Consider the following 17110-nt stretch of genomic DNA (forward strand, 5'->3'; position numbering starts at 1 on the left):
CACACACATGTCTACCCCCTCCTCCCCCCTGCACACACACACAAAACCACTCTCTTAAACACACACACACACCCCTGATAAACTTATGTAGATGCAACCACATGCTCTACAACTGTGATGTGTGTTTGTGTGTGTGGTTGTGTGTGAGTACAGTGTTAATTCTGTGGAAAAATCTCTGTTCATCATGTCCTGATGGGTCTGTTCAAACAGACAACCTAGATCACAGTAGCCATCTTTAACCAATGATAGTTTTTTTTTTTTTACCTGTCATTGACATGGCATCACTGCAAGTGTAAATACAGATTCTCCCTTGCTCTATACATCTTTCTCATTGGATAATTTGTTATCCTGCTCGATGGATGTCCATGCAAATGCCAGCATCCAGTATAACTAATGTAAACATGCTAACCTTGTCAGAAACTACTAATACATATAGGTAGTGCTGAACGAAACCATTAGCTGACCTCTCAAATGATGAGGCCTCATCTTCACCCGAGGCAAATTATGACTAAAACATTGCCTGAAATTAGACAAAAATTAAGTCTGAGCACCTCTGACAAAAAACTTGACACTTAACTGAAAAAGGACTACAATTTGTGATTAAACCAAGCAACCAAGACTAAAGCTAAGATTCAAATTCTTGACAAAAGTAACACAGTTTGTGTGTTTATGTGTGTGTGTGTGTGTGTATGTGCGCGTGCAGGTATTTGTGGTTGTGTGCGTGCATGTGTGTGGTTGTGTGTATGTGTGCGTGCTCGTGTGTGTGTGTATGAATGCGTGGCTTTGTGTGTGGCTTTGTGTGTGTCGTTACATGTGTGTGTGTGTGGTTCTGTGTATTATGTGTGTGTCTATGTGTGTGTTTTCTGTCCGAGTGTGTTTGTGTGTATGTGTGTGGTTAATATGCGTGTGTGTGTGTGGTTGGACTCCCCGCCCAGCTCACCTTGTCCAGGTGAGTAGAGGAGAGAGCATCACTGGAAGGTCTCATTAGCTCCTCCTGCCAAACACCAGAAACACTCTAATTACCAAGCAGCACTTCATAGAGCTACTCTCTCCTGGCCTACGGCGCTGTGTGTGTGTGTGGGGAGGGAGAAGGGGTGTGGGATGGAGGTGAAATCATTTGATGATAGGCTATGGGGGCCCTTGTCAGAGTACAGGCTTTTGATGGAGCTAGAGGTTACCAGTGAATGTTCGTGTGTGTGTGTGTGTGAGTATGTATGTGGTAAAACTACTCCTCTCTCATTTTCCCAAGACTGTCTCATTTAAAGTTCAATCCAACAAAACTTTATTCATTCCTTATTAACATAGCGATAGCGGTCATCACCTTGTCAGCAAGCAGAGAACCTCTCTCTCTCTCTCTCTCTCTCTCTCTCTCTCTCTCTCTCTCTCTCTCTCTCTGTGTATGTATGTATGTATGGTACTGTGATGGGAAAGGGAAGTGTTAATATTATCCAAAGGAGAGAATTATATATTAGTGTATGTAGCTGTGTTTATCTCCTGTCACACACACACACCAATGTGGACACGAACACACACATTCACCGGGGTAACACACTGCTGCAGTGATTTCGGATTGCATAGATTGGGCCCAGTAGCATTAAATACATACTCTGGAAAACACCACTTTAACACACACACACACGGCTTGAGAGAACTAATGTGTCACTAAACCTAAGAGTTTCCATTTCATGTAGATATAATATACATCTATTCTCCTCTCCACTCTTTCCTCGCTCTGGGTCCCTATGACCACAGCTGTTTACAAACCAGGATGAGGTTGGAATGAGGATGAGGTTGGCATGAGAGTCAGGTTTAATACTAGCTCTAAGCATGGGTCATTTGACCCCAGTGAAAAGAAAAAAACTCTCAAATGCCAGGAACCTGCTTTCTTGACTTTTCATAGGTGTGTTTTATCACCCAGTATTTAAATTTGTTCTAAATCACACCAGGAAAATCTAATTTACGGCTATTTTAATCATGTTTTGGTTTAATTGATCATTTGGCAATTTTGCCTTCCTTGCACAAGTCTGTCATTCAGACAAAGGTTATTCAGGATAAAGAAGATCTGTCTGGCAAAATATGTATTGTTTTTTATATAGTCTATAATTAAGTGCAAAATTATGACAAAAATGTAAGTGTATTAGCTTCACATGGGCGTTTGTCATGATAGCGGGAACAATAATAGCAATCTTAAAAGGCTAAGATGTTTTGTAAAGCGGATAAACATAACTAATAAGGGTGTTTTGCATTTTCACACATGAGCAAAACAAATCATATTATGACTGATAGTTTGCAACTATTTAGCAAATGGTAGGCTAAACCATTTATGGATATCATAAGGTAGGTCTAATAAAAGGAGATGATGGCATGGGCGGGGGGCTGTTATGATCATTGTATTCACAATAGTGTAACCGATATTTCTTGAAGGTTTATAATAGTTAGAGACACGGACAGACTACTGGGCTCCGTGACTCCTTGATTCGGCCGGCCACACTTTATTGCGTCCACTCTCTTCGCAACGACTTCCTCCTTTACAATCAAAGTCCCCCTTTTCTAATTCCTGCCTAACATTATAACAGCCCACTAAATAAAATAGCTTATAATAGCTTTTCTGAAATAACGAGAGGTATAAATGAGTAAATTAGCATTTTTCAACCTCATACATCTGGCTGCAGTGAATGCCCAAATTCTGTACAAAGAGAGCGAGAACATAACAGTAAGCTAAATTACATGTTTTCTTGAGCTGTAAGTATCAAAATGGAATGTTGGGTAAATGGATTTGAGTAGACAACGTTGAAAGGAACCAAATGCATTAAGACACATGCACTGGTACACTATTGATACACAATTGATCTTTAGAAGGGGGGATGGGATAATTCAAACAGCCTGAAAGATGCATTCATGATTTACCAGCTAAATAAAAATAATAAATCCTGTGCACAAGGCAATGCCCGAGATTAGCCTATTTATCATATTTAGTCCGTAGATGTAAACGGAACAAAACATATTCTAAATTATCTGTCAGGCTAGTTGTAGTAGAGAGGCAACCTACTTGATTTATCAAATGCAACTTTGTTTTTACACATAATGCGCTACTACTCTTGTGTAACCCCCCCACCCACACTTGGAAATGGAGCGTTACAGTAGGCTAATCGCCTAGATAAAACCACAATAGACATTCTCAACCATTATGATATTATCCACTGTACATTATACAATGCCTGTCTTGTCATTCTGAACGTTGTTAAATTGAATAGGCTAAGCTAGAGCCACGTAAAGAGAGAGTCGCATCAACTCCGTTCACTCCAGTGGACCAGTTTTTTACAGCAATGGCGGATCATGGAGCCTCTCCCTATAGTTCCCGGAAGTTAGCAGCAAATACTATCAACTCAATAGAGTTGCAGTGGAATAGAGCGTTTGTGATGCACTGTTAAAGGATAAGACATTTAAAGAATCAGATTGTATATTATTAGCACATCTGAATGTGTATTAAAGCATGTTCGTGGATTATCCCCAACTAAATTTGTACATTTAGGGAACGCAACAAATGTTAACCACAAACAGACTATTATTAATTGTAAATTAAGCTATTTCTAATATCTTATTAACTTCTGGATTGAGTATTAATGTTGACTATTACCTATAATTTTGGTTACCATGGGAGTCAGGTGGCTGAGCGGTTAGGGAATTGGGCTAGTCATCCAAAGGTTGTTGGTTCGATTCCCGGCCGTGCCAAATGACGTTGTGTCCTTGGGCAAGGCACTTCACCCTACTTGCCTCATGGGAATGTCCCTGTACTTACTGTAAGTCGCTCTGGATAAGAGCGTCTGCTAAATGACTAAATGTAAATGTACCATGGCAATGTTGCCCCCTCATAGATAGTTGGATGGCGACGAACGGAGACGGGATGTATAGCTAATGTGTATGAGGCAGGGAGAGGGAAGGATCCAATGCCGATGGATTGGACTTGACAAAACGTTAAACAGAGTGAGACTGGAGTGAATTCTTGACCCGTCTGTCTAGGCGAAAAGTTCGGGACTAGTATAGTGAAAGGTGAGAAGGCTAGTGTATTTTTTTCTGTTTATGTGTTGGGGTAAATAAATAAATCGAATCACAAGAATCACAAGAAAATAAAAAGAATTCCAAAGACATTGAAATATACATTGGTGTGCTATATTGAAAATTCATGCATTTATTACAAAAAATCGCTATACTATAAGGGGGTCAGATGGCTGAATGGTTAGGGAATCGGGCTTGTAATCAGAAGGTTGCCGGTTCGATTCCCGGCTATGCAAAATGACGTTGCGTCCTTGGGCAAGGCACTTCACCCTACTACTAAAGACCAACTGCAGTCTAACCCGCAACGTGTGTGACATCCTTTAGCTAATAAATTAAATTTTGCTGAATGACTGAAGGAATTGACAACAAATGTTGTAATGAAATTATCACAGACTAACAACACGGAAATTAATGACTGATTGATGAAGGCAAGTTCATTTTACGACCTTGCCTTTAGTTCTGTGCAACAAGCACCATCTAGCGACCATTACGTGTCAGTAACGATGTCCCTGTCTGAAGACTCATTTGACCCCTAACGGCACTATAAGTAGGGAAAACAGCATGGCGCTTCTAGTGTCATGAGAGGAGATGATGGGCTTACTACTCACTCTGTTCTACACACACACACACACACAATCAATAGGTTACTTCTCTCATTAGAACATCCACCCACACTGTCCTGGAATTCCTCCATTCATCTTCTCTCTTCCTTTCTCTGTTTCTCTCTTTCCTTCCCTCTCTCCCTCTTTCATTCTCTCTCTCTTTCTGTCTCTCTCCCTCTCTCCTGCTGTCAGTTACAGCAGTTGCCTTCGTGTACCTCCTCCATGGAAAGTGTTTTAACGTACATTACATTCTTTAATAAAACCCTTAATGGTAATGTTATGTGTTTATGTGTAATATTTCCGGGCTGCTTGTCTGCATCCTGGTCCTTCTGTCTGCTTAGCTGGATGTGTAGGTCTGGGGGGATGACATCACACACGCCTCGTTAAGACACTAAACGAGGCCCATTAGCCCCGCCCCCTCGTTAGCTTTCTGGAGTTAACCACAAGATGCTAGGTGACTGTCTCTGCTCTGAGATGCACCTCTCACTGCCTCCTCCTCTCCTTCCTCTCCTCCCCTCCTTCTCCTCGTCCCTCCCTCCCTTCCTCTCTCTTTTTCCCTTACCCATCTCTCTTTCTCCTTTCTCTTCCCTTTCTCTCTCTCATCCCCCTTCTCTCTCTTACCCCACTCCTCTCTCACACACCCCTCTCTGCCTGCCTCTCTGTCTCCCTCTCTCTCTCAGACTGCTGCAGGTTTTAATTAAACTCTCACAGCTGGCAAGGGCACATCATATCCTATCTCATCACCCCACTGCCCGGCTCCCCTCTGTGTCTCCTACACACACACACTCGCATACTGTAGACACACACACGCATGCAAGCACACAAACACACATACATACTGTAGACACACCCACTCTCACACACACGCGCACACACACATACTGCAGACACACACACGCACGCGCACACACATACTGTAGACACAGACAAACTCGTGCACACACCCATGCACACAGACTGTAGAGACACATACACATACTGTACACACACGTGCACGCACACATACTGTAGACACACACACACCCAGCCTCACACACACACACACACTGTAGACACAGACACGCTCATGAACACACACACGCACACAAACTGTAAAGACACATTCACACCTCACACACATACACACACTTTGTAGACACACACTGTAAATGTGTAGGCAGTATGCATTAGACGGTGTCTGTAATGTTGCAGCTGTACTTTGTAGCCATCTCTAGAGTGATGTCAACACATGGAGATGTTCTATAGGCCCTAACACTGCTGTAGCCATTAGACAGTCCTGCTCACTGATTGGTCTGAATGTCCCAGCTGGGGCAGGACCAAACATGAGCTGGTTTATGTCTGATTGGTTAAAGATTTGCCTGTCGATGTGTGGCCAGGCCTGACTCTAATTTGCATATATTTACATGAAAGAGAGTTGATTTACATAGTGTATCTGCGCTCGGCTGGTAAGCCTGGACAGCTGCTGGAGGGGGAGAGATTAGGGGAGTGGAGGCATTTGTCAGGCTGGATAGCCGATCTTGGCAGAGCTTGGGTTGGCCAGGTTTAATCTGGGTGTGATCAGATCAGGGAGATCTGTTGGTAAGACTGAGTGTGTGTGTGTGTCTCACACACACTACTTCTACTCTCACTCGCCACCCTATATACAAACCCATAACCCTGGGGACAAGGCCCATGTCTATACTACTGTTACCACCTGGGACACAAACCCATGTAAACACATACACACACACACACACAAACTGTCATTAAGCTGCTCCTAACAGCAGTGTCCTTGTTCTCCTCTGATTGGCTGGAGTCGTTATCTTCCTGTAGTGCAGTGTTAAGATGAGTGCATGTTAGAGTTCACTTGTATATGTTGAGAGAGAGAGAGAGAGCGAGAGAGAGAGAGAGAGAGAGAGAGAGAGAGGTGCCCTGAGGGAGGGTTAATTTTGTTCCAAATCCACACCAAGCCTCAAGACTTACCTTCAGACCAAGAGGGTTAGAGGGTCCCAGGGCTTGGATGGGAAGGGGGGAAGTTAGATAGAGAAAAAAAGAGGAGAAAGAGGAGGAAGATAATGATAAAAAGAGTAAGGAGAGGGAATTGAGAGAGAGAATGAAAGAGAGAGAGAGGTAATGGGAGATAATGAAAGAGAGGGGGATAGAGTGGTGGATAGAGTCTGGAGGAGTGGGATAGAGTGAGGGAATAGAGAGATAGATAGAGGGATACAAAGAGAAAGAGGGACAGTAAGAGTAAGGAAGGGGAATAGAGAGAGGGGGAATAGAGAGATGGACTGAATGAAAGGGAAATAGAGAGAGGGACAGAGGGAGTCCCTCTAGAGAAAGAGGGAGAGAGGAATATAGAGAGAGGGATAGAGAAAAAAGGACAGAGGGAAAGATGGAGAGGGATAGAAAGAAATAGATGGAGAGAGAGAGAGAGAGAGAGAGAGAGAGAGAGAGAGAGAGAGAGAGAGAGGGGGGGGGGGGGGAGAGAGAGAGAGAGGGGTGGAGATGGATAGACAAAGGAGGAGTGGGAATAGGGACAGTGTGTGCTCCCAGTATCATATTCCACTAGATAGTAATAGAATTTAAATGGATTTTATGACAGTTTTGATAAATGGCCCTCTTGGGTGTCCATATCTGTAGGAGTGTATGCACACACCTTCCTGGTGTGTGTGTGTGTGGTGGAGGGGGTTACAGGGTTGAACTGTTTGTTGCTATTATGGAGCAAGCTATGACAGGTCAAGGTGAGAAAACTGAAAACACTGTGACACAGATGGGTCTCATTCGTCACGACTATTGCGTGTGAGTATGCGAGTGAATGCGTGTGATTGTGCATGAGTGTGTCTCAGTGTGTGTGTGTACTCCTGTCCAGTGTCATGGGCTGAAGTTGGTATTGTTTTGCTGTAGGCTGCACATTTTCATCCATTTTCTTGTTTCTTATACTGTCAGGAAAACAAAGACTGAAGCTTCGCCTGCTTATTTCATCTCCCCTTTCTCTGTCTGTCTGCCTCCCTTCCTTTCTTTCCTCTGCTCTCTCTCTCACTCATACACACATACTGTACACACGCACACACACACACAACTAGTCTCTCACACACACACACGCATACACAGCCCTCACGTGCCCAGTCACTCACACACAATTTCTCTGACTTTCTCTGCACTTTCTCCTGCTTTTTTTTGTTTCCCTCTCCTCGTTTTCTCTTAAACTCCCTCGCCCTCTTTCACTGTTAACCGCCCCCCCCCCCCCACCCCCCCCCCCCCCCCCCCCGCACTGCAGAGACAGTCTGTTTGGCGTCAGTGCTGGTGTTGCTGGTGACGTACTGGCATACAGGACTGCCTGCTCTAATGAGCCTGGATGGAACCTTGCAGACAGCTTGGCACTTCTCATCCTTCTCTCTCTCTCTCTCTCTCTCTCTCTCTCTCTCTCTCTCTATCTGTCTCTCCATCTCCGCTAGGCTCCCTCTTTCCTTTCTCTTCTGTCTCTGCTTCTGGGTGTTTGCTCTCCATCTCTTGCTATCTCTCTTAGTTTCTGTCTCTCTGCTATTCTCCCCTTTTCTCTTCTAATTCTTGTTGTTCTTTCTCTCCCTCGTCTCTCCCTCCTTACCTCTATCTGTACAGCTAGTCTAGTAATGTGGAGTTAATAAATAGAGTTGGCATGGGTGGCAGAGACAGTTTGTTTCTGTATTAATGCTAATTAGATCACTTGTTGTTCCTCTCTCTCCTTCCTCCTCCTTTCCTTCTCTTTTCCTTCTCTCCTTTTCTCCTCTTTCCACCTCTCTCCTCTCTTTTCCTTTTTCTCTCTCCTCCCATCTCTTCATACTAGGAATGTGTGACAGTCAATGTTTAGAAAAAAAAGGAAAAAGGGGGGTGTTTAACAGGCAAGGTGATTGATTATTGTGAGGTACTTTGGTTCGGTTGAGCAACTATCAAATATCCCCATTGCCTTGTCTGGGCTTGATTGTTAATGTATGACCCAGTGTGATGAAATCGCTAATGAGATATTGCGGGGGATACTGTAATGTGTGTTTAGCTGGTGATGAAGATGTTAAAATGCTTAATTGACGTTGATGGGCGCTGACGCCTATACAGTCATTGGAATTGTGCAGTAGTACTGTAGCACTAAAACATCAGAACATGACCCACTTACACAAACACCTTTGGAGCCAGACCTTTTGCTGTTCTCTTAGCTGGTTGGCGCTTGACAAGGGGTTCTGTTCTAAAGAGATAGCGGTTAATTCTCGGCACATTTCTTACACTTCTTGCCTACCATCAGAAATATATCATAGAGAACGAGAGAGGGGGGGGGGCGAGAGAGAGAGGTTGCCTACTGGTAAAATATCCGCGCTGCGTGTTGTCTTGACGTTCTTAACTTTTTAACCGATAAAGGGTTAAACTGATCACTCGATTTACCTCTCAAAGGAACGAAAAAAAAAGAAAGAGGAGTTTTGGAGGAAAGTGGAGGAGAGCGGAGACAAGTGTGTAGCCCTATGACTCGATGAGCTCACCTTAGCGCACTGCCAACCCGCCCCTCTCCGTTTATAATGCTGCATTCTCCTCAGTCAGTGCGCTAATTGTCTCACTGCCTCCCTCGCCTTTGTCCGTGAGGTCGCACTGTTTATCCCGTTACGCTGCCAGCCGTCACTGTTCGTGCAGACAGCAGCCTAAAGGCTTGACAGACTAGATCGCTGTTTAGAAACCAATCAATATACCCTTCCAGCACCGTCAGCTGTGGCAGAGCTCGTTGTCTCCCTGCCTCCGCCGCGAGCGCCTCAGGTTCCTCTCCTCCTCTCCTCGCGCTGCGTTTCTCTGTCCACGAGCCGTGCGCGCGTGTCTAGCCTGGTCAGACGAACAGCGTTTGTGGGGGGGGGGTTTTCTCCGGAGAAACGAGCAGCAATGCTGGAAACGTGTTCAGCAACCTCGGATGAATAAGACGGAGACCTAAAACCCAGCATGGTGAAGAGTAAAGGTAAGCGTGGACCGTTTGTCTTTATGTGTCCGTTATAGGCTATACCGTGCCGTTGGCGCAACGAGGAATGTAATGTGAATGCTGTTCAAAACAGCCGGGGCGGTTTCTCGCACTCCCTCTGACAACGGTTTTGCCTACTAAAGTTGGCAGATAGGGTAGTGTGTCCTACGCACGCTCATTTTATTTCCCGCTTTTTGGGGGCTATATCAAAGACCGGGGTTTGACTATATTATAGTGACAGCGCGCCCCTCTCACCGGAGAGTAATAATCTGATAGCTATTTCCCGGACAGGTGTATAGAAATATTTTGAAGAGCTGAGAGAGAACCGAGATTAAAGAGCATGCGGTCCTAACACTCCTTAAAAAAAACACAGCAAGTAAATGTAAAGCATGCAGCGTAATTATATAACATGTGTTGGGGGGGGGGGGTTATAGCGTTTGGGGCGCTTGTTTCCCCCGTCGTTGTGAAGCTCCATTCACGGGGCCTCGGGGATCGGCGTGAAATCTGTTGTCTGACAGTCTGCAGTACTGCAATAGAGATAACAATAACTTGATATCCCTTGATGAGCTGCTTTGCATATAAAAACAAGAAACTATGTATTTGAGCAAATCAGACTCCTGTATGCGTTTGAGTATGTGTGTGTGTGTGTGTGTTAATAAGATATTGGTGTTTCACAAACTCAACCAGATGTCTAGACACAAACTTGTCAGTGTGAATAATTTCGATTTATATTCTTGAGGTTTTGGCATTTCAATCCCTTCTGCCAACTCCCTGAACTTCCCTGATTGCAATCAAACTAGACACTTTGAAAAAAAGTTTGACTTTTTTTCAAAACAAATCCACCTGTTACATATTCATGGTACACATCTGTTTGTGTTCATGTTGATCGGTCTGTTTTTCGATGCCAGCAAATATGAATTGTAGCGAAAACAGATTGTGTGTTCACCACGAGATGAGCTTGACTTTACAACATGGAGTGTCTTCTTGAAACACATTAGATACAAATGTTAAGGACAAAACTGAGGAAAATATTTTGTATCACCCGCAGAGAATCAGACAAAATCTCTCTGTGTGTGTGTGTAGGACGTGGGTGGCTGTTTTGACTAACATTAACTTGGCTAACATTTTGATTTCTTATAGGAAGCATCAGTCTTTCCCTGACCTATATTCATAAACGTCTGGTAGGAGGTCTAGGAAAAATCTATATTTTCACTTTCTCGCTTTCCACTTTCCCTCCCGTTTCTCTGGCCCTTTTCTCTCCTCCTCCCCTCCTCCTCTCATCACTCCTCTCCTCTACTCTCCTCGTCTCACCTCCTCCTCCCCTCCTCCTCTTCTCCTCCCCTCCTCCTCTCATCACTCCTCTCCTCTCCTCATCTCACCCCCTCCTCCTCTCCTCTCCTCTCCTCGTCTCTGTGGTGATCAGTCATTTCTGATTGTCGCGGTGAAGCCCAACACTTCTCCATCACAACAGTGTGCTGAGACTGGCCCATCGCTCGCCTCAGAGCCATCGCTGCTCTCCCTGACAAGTCCTCCTGATAAACCCTAATGGAGGGAGGGAAGAGAGAGGGTGGAGAGAGAGGTAGATAAAGGGGGGGGTGGAGTGGGGATTGAGAGGGAGAGAGGGTGAATGAGAGGGAGAGAGATAGGGAGGGAGGGAGATAAAGAGAGAGTAGTAGGCCCAATTGCAGCTATAAGATAAGACTTGTTTGTTGTGAGAATATATAGGCCACCACGGCAGAGACAGAAACACATCTGCAGCACTCAAAGCTGTGAAGATCTGCAAGCTAGCAGCATGGTGTCCTGCCTGCCTGTCTGTCTGTCTGTCTGTCTGTCTGTCTACTTGCCATATCATATATATCATGAAAAATGTACACATTTAAAACAAACATTTTATTCCAATCTACTGAGCTGGATTTTCTTTTCTTTAATTAAAACGTTTTACTCAAAGCAGCATGTATGTCGCACACATGCTGCTTGCCTTTCAAAACAAGTCTGGGCAGCAGCAGACAGGAAATGCATTATAACAGCTCGCACAGTCAGTAAAAATACGCTATAGTGAGAATGTGGAGATAAATCACAGCAACTTGCATTTAAAAACATGACAAGATCAAAGGTAACACTACTCACTATATGTGTTCAATACTTCTGATGGGTAAGGGTTAGTCTGGTTAATATAGTGGTGAACATATACTGAAGGTTAAAGTTGTTTGGAAAGGTGACAGTTTACAGTTTGAAGTAACTTAATGTGCTGTGAGAAACAGTTTGTTTACTTTCTTTACACTTTACAGTACGGTATATTATCATGTTATTATATAGTTATCCTCCTGACAGTAAAAAAGATTGGGATTGATTCAGGCTCACATTGCCCAGCCCCACAATCTGTCTGTCTGCCTGCTTGTCTGTCTGTGTCAGTCTGTGAACATTCATGTAAGCCCAATGTGTCTCACATCAAGGAATGCCCTTGTATAACCTGTATATTTGCATCTGTACAGGTGTTTATATGCGTGCTTTTGTCTGTGTGTTTGTGTGTGTTTGTGTTTGTATATGTAAGGCTTGCATCAGTGCTATAGGGTATTAGTCTAGTCACAGTGGGCCTCAGCTTAGCAGCATGTACTGACACACACACACACACACCTGCTCCTCGGGGCCAGATGATGCAAAGACCTGCAGCCCTTACATCAGCAAGTTGAACTCTGATTAACGCGTGCACATACACACACACACACATCCGTTTTAAGGGCTATACACAGCCTGTATGCGGTGATGAGACCAAACTCAATGATTGTTATTTGTAGGTGCTGATACTCTGCTGGACTATATTATACTTTACCAAAATATACTGTGCTATACTATTCTATACAGTACTAAACAATACCATACTACACAGTGCTATACTATACAATACTATAGAATATGATACTATACTCTACAGTTTTATCCTATACCATACTGTACATAGTATCATACTCTGTATTGTTGTTAGGCAGTGTTGATAGACAACATGAGCAAGTAGTAATGCGCAGGGTGTCATAATATATAGTAGTTTGTCCTGCATGCTTTAATCTGCCCCGGCCTCTGTCTGCTGATGACCACAGAGTAGCCCCCAGGGTCACACACAAAGGGTCACACACAGGGACACACACACACAGGGACATACACACAGAGACAAACTCAGGCTGATGCCCCGCGGATGTCATGCGAGTGGCAGGTGACTGACAGGAGTTTACCTCCCAGCATGCATTCTGTCTGCCCCATGGGTGCCAGCTAAAACAAGCTGACAGTTATGGAATTAGAGAGCTAAGGAGGGGTAGGGAGAGGAGTGTGTGTGTGTGTGTCCAGGGGTATGTCACTACTATGTCTCAAATTACATATTGGCTCTCTGCACGCTGTCATTTAAACCAATGAGAAGCAACGATGGAGAATTTGCGATAGAGGAGATGCATTCTGGGTGGTGTGTGATTCAGCGGCGTCGCTGGGGGAGACAACATGCCTGGCACCTGTGTATCTGCCCAACTTCAAAGGCTGATGTTCACTCGAGTCACACCCACATCTGGGGATTAATAGTGATGTGGGATAAAACACTCCAGAGTGATCCTCTGTCCTTCACTCCAGAGGGAGAGAGAGAGGGGGAGAGAGAGACTGACAGAGAGAGGAAGAGAGAAACAGAGAGAGAGACAGTGAGGGGGGGTGGAGAAGGGGGGAGAGAGATATGGAAAGAGTAAGAGCGAGAGAGATGGAGAATGTGAAGGGAGATATGGAGAAATGTAGAGAAATAGAGTGGGAGAGAGAAATACAGAAAGTTAGAATGATAGATAGATGGAGATAGAGAGCAAGAAAGAGAGATAGACAAGAGGCTCGCCGATTCGACGGTCCCGAGAACACAAAACAACCAACTAATAAGGGAGGTGATCGGAGACGGAACGAGTTGTGAAGATCCGAAAAACTGTGCTCTCATTGGTCTGTAAGAAGCTTGTTTTTCACAGCTTTGATCTTTGGAGAGGCCAATAACTGAGTTTGAAATGAAAAAAAAAGAGAAAGGGAGTTTGAGAGAGAAGGAAGGAAAGAGAGATGGAGTGCCTGTATGGGGGTGTAGTGGACAGAACCCAAACAGTGTGTGTATGTGTGTGTGGGGGGGGGTTAGAAAAAAAGTAGGCCAGTTTTGATACATATTGCCGACTGAGATATAAATAGTGTGTGTGTGTAGCCTACTCTACTTCAAAGGCAGTGGAATGGAACGTAATGTGATAAGTAATTTATACTCCACATATATTACAGAGAACAGACTGCTGATGGAAAGGCAGGATTAGTCTGTGCTCTGAGACAATGGACCGAGAGAAGGAGGGTAGAAGGGTAAGGTGGAGGGAGGGGAAGAGATGGAGGGAAGGAGGGAGAGGTGGAAAAAGGGGGAGAGATGGAGGGAAGGAGGGAGGGAGGATGGAGAGGTGGAAGGAGTGGGAGAGATGGAGGGAAGGAGGAAGGATGTAGAGGTGGAGGGAGAAATGGAGAGAAGTAAGGAGGATAAAGAGAAGAAGAGAGACAGAGAGAAGGGAGGGATGGAAAAAAGGAGAGGAGGAGGGAGGGGCAGATTGAGAGGAGAAGGAGAGAAGGAAGAGGGGGATGGAGAGATGTCAGGAAGGATGGAGGAAGGGCTAGAGACACTAATGAACCCTGAGGTCTCCTCCAGACCCTGTCTCCTAATGAGGCTGACAGATTGATACTGCAGGTGCTGTACCTCTCTGTGGAACCTGCTGCCCCAATGTAGCTTCTCTGCTGCCCCCGACTGCCGCCCCTGCCGCCCCAATGTAGCCTCTCTGCTGCACCCCTACTGCCCCCTGCCACCCCCCCGCTGCCCCCCCTTCCCCACCCTTCTTCCTTCATGGTGCCCCCCCTGCACCATCCCCTGCCCCACCACCCTACTGCCACCGACTGCCCCACTGCTGCCCCCTCTGACCCACCCTGTTGCCCCCCCTGACTCACCCTGCTGCCCCCTTACTGATCATGGTGTGTTTAGCTCTTTTGGTGTTGCGTTGCAGCTGCAGGTTCGGCTGCAGGTAGCTACATGCACCGCAAGGGGTAAAGACATAGTAAGAGGCCTGTTAGATCCAAGTCTACCATCCTCCCTCCACCTGTATTAAGCTCTCTAGGTGGCCTTGTTACTGTGTGTGTGTGGGTTTCATGAGGTGGCTAGGGGCTTGTTGGTGCTGGGAGGAGGTATAAATCATTCTCTCCCCCAGCCTCTCTGTCCTCCTTGTTAGACGGAGGCGAGGCCCTTGTTTTACAGCCTCGCACAGCCCCGACTCAGGGGTGTTGTTTGAATGACGAGGTCAAACTCCTTTGACTCTACTGCACTGTCCAGTCATCGATCAACATAGCGCACACTCACAGATACGCACACTCACACACACACACACACACACATAAATACATCACCTCAACATGGGCTTGTTACCAGACCAGCTTTTAGACAACTTACACATTCACACACACACACACACACACAGAGACAACTGCCTCCACAGGGATAAATGTGGAATGCTGACAGTATTGCTAGGGTACAATTTGCAGGAACAGCGATTTTGTGTGTGTGTGCGTGTGTGTGTGATTCAATAGAACATTGTTGTGATGACTGTAAATGTCACTGTTAGAACCTGCTGGGTTTAGAGAGACTGCACAGTGACCCCACAGGGGTCAGAGGAGGGGGAAGAGGAGGAGAAGGAAGAGGAGGATATTACAGTTTTTTACAATCGCTAGGACCTATTTTTCAATACTTAGTTCACATTGTCAACTCTTGATACAGTGAGCACAACAGCAATCGATGTCGGCTAAACTGTGGATAATTTTTCATTGCTTTGGGACAAAATACATTCATACACAACATCTTTCAAATCACATGAATTATTTTCTCCCTCAGACACAACCACCACTAAAACTGTATGTACCCACAAGCTCATTTGCACGTTTACATACTCAAAACTGAAAAACTTACATTCTAAACCTAACATAACACAAACTTGAATAGACAGAAATTTACTACATTTGTACAGTAATATGGAAATATATTCCAAATCAAAAACGTTAGTTACTATCAAAACAAAGACCAATTTGCTCCCTCCTGGAAGCAATGGAAGCTGGTTTCCTGGACATGTCAGCAGAAGATAGTCAGGGATGGACCAGGCATGCCTTCTCAGGGGGTGAGATGGAGAAGAGGAGGAGGAGACGGGAGAGTGGGGGGAGGAGAAGTAGGTTTGGGGTGAGGAAGGCATCTCATTCCTCTATCCCATCCACCTCATTCACTGTCCCCTTGGCGACGAGCTGAGGGTGATGGCTGTATGTGAAGGTTAACTATGGAGATGAGATGGAGACTGTTTGAGCTGGAAGCTAGAATGGATCCCTGTCATAACGTTTATATGTGTATATATACAGCATATTTATCATTATATTCTAGACACATGCAGTGTGATACTGTATCCCAGACTAAGGTAACTGATAGAGACTCTGATACACCAGTCTGACCTGCTCTTCAAACCTAACCCTCCCCCTAGCATGTGTGTTTGTGTGTGTGGAGGAGTGTGTTTGTGTAGGGGCGTTTGTGCGTGAGTGTGGAGGGGTGTGTGTGTGCGTGTGTTTGTGTAGGGGTGTGTGTGTGTGTCTGGAGGATGTGTGTGTGTGTGTGGAGGGGGGTGTGTGTCTGTAGAGGGGTGTGTGTGTGTTTGTGTAGGTGTGTGTGTGAGTGAGTGTGGAGGGGTGTGTGTGTGTGGAAGGGTGTTTGTGTGTGTGGAGGGGTGTGTGTGTGGAGGAGTGTGCATGTGTGTAGGGGGCATGTAGTGTTCTGTCTCAGTGTTTCTGTTGACTCAGATCACTTCTGTATGAACTGTCCCCAGTGGGGATCGAACCTTGTGTCACCACTCCTTGAACCAAGTTGTTAATCATTAGGCCAAAAGCACATCTGGACAGCCGGAGGGTGACGTTACTGTGTTGTGGGTGTGTGACATGTACACACTCAGGAGTGTGTTCCCTCTCCTCCTCGCTTCCTTTCCTTCTCGTCTCCTCTCCTCCTCTCTTCCTCATCTCCTTCTCTCATCGTTGTCTCCTCTCCTACCCTCCTCCTCCCCTCCCTACTTTCCCCTCCTTTGTACTGACGCCACCCCCGTTGCTAACCGATTCTAGGCGACGCGCTTCATGTGACAAAAGGCAAATCCCCGTCTGATGTTTTTCGTTGCATTTTGGATGTTGGGTGTTGGGTGGGTGTGCAGGGAGCCTTGTTGGTACGCGGGTCTCAGCTGGATTAGACCCAGAGACCGCAGAGCACGGGATGAGATGAGATTCAGTCAAAGCTGAAAGGAGGAATTTAATAGTTTAAAATGTCAAGCATAAAGAGTGACACCACGCCCTGCTTCCCCCGCCTGCTTCCCCCGCCATCCTCTCTCCCATCCCTTCTATTGTCCCCTCTCTTTCTCTTTCAAGTCTTTGTGGTTAATTCAGTGTGGCCAATCTTCTGGGCTTC

At 45.4% G+C, this 17110-nt stretch overlaps 1 protein-coding gene across 2 annotated transcripts in view; it reads left to right on the forward strand.

Annotated features, from left to right (window-relative positions):
- tenm2b (teneurin transmembrane protein 2b) overlaps positions 1-17110 on the forward strand; it is a 112721-nt gene that overhangs the window by 24799 nt on the left and 70812 nt on the right. The window contains exon 1 of one of the 2 annotated variants that reach the window (XM_062453118.1): positions 9176-9606. The exons of the other annotated variant lie outside the window; for it this stretch is intronic. Coding sequence (XP_062309102.1) covers positions 9591-9606 — 16 coding nt within the window. The 5' untranslated portion in view covers positions 9176-9590. Of the gene's footprint in view, positions 1-9175; positions 9607-17110 lie in introns of those variants that run through there. 2 annotated transcript variants of the gene reach the window in all.

Source organism: Osmerus eperlanus, chromosome 27 (assembly GCF_963692335.1).
Source record: "Osmerus eperlanus chromosome 27, fOsmEpe2.1, whole genome shotgun sequence".
NCBI lineage: Eukaryota > Metazoa > Chordata > Actinopteri > Osmeriformes > Osmeridae > Osmerus > Osmerus eperlanus.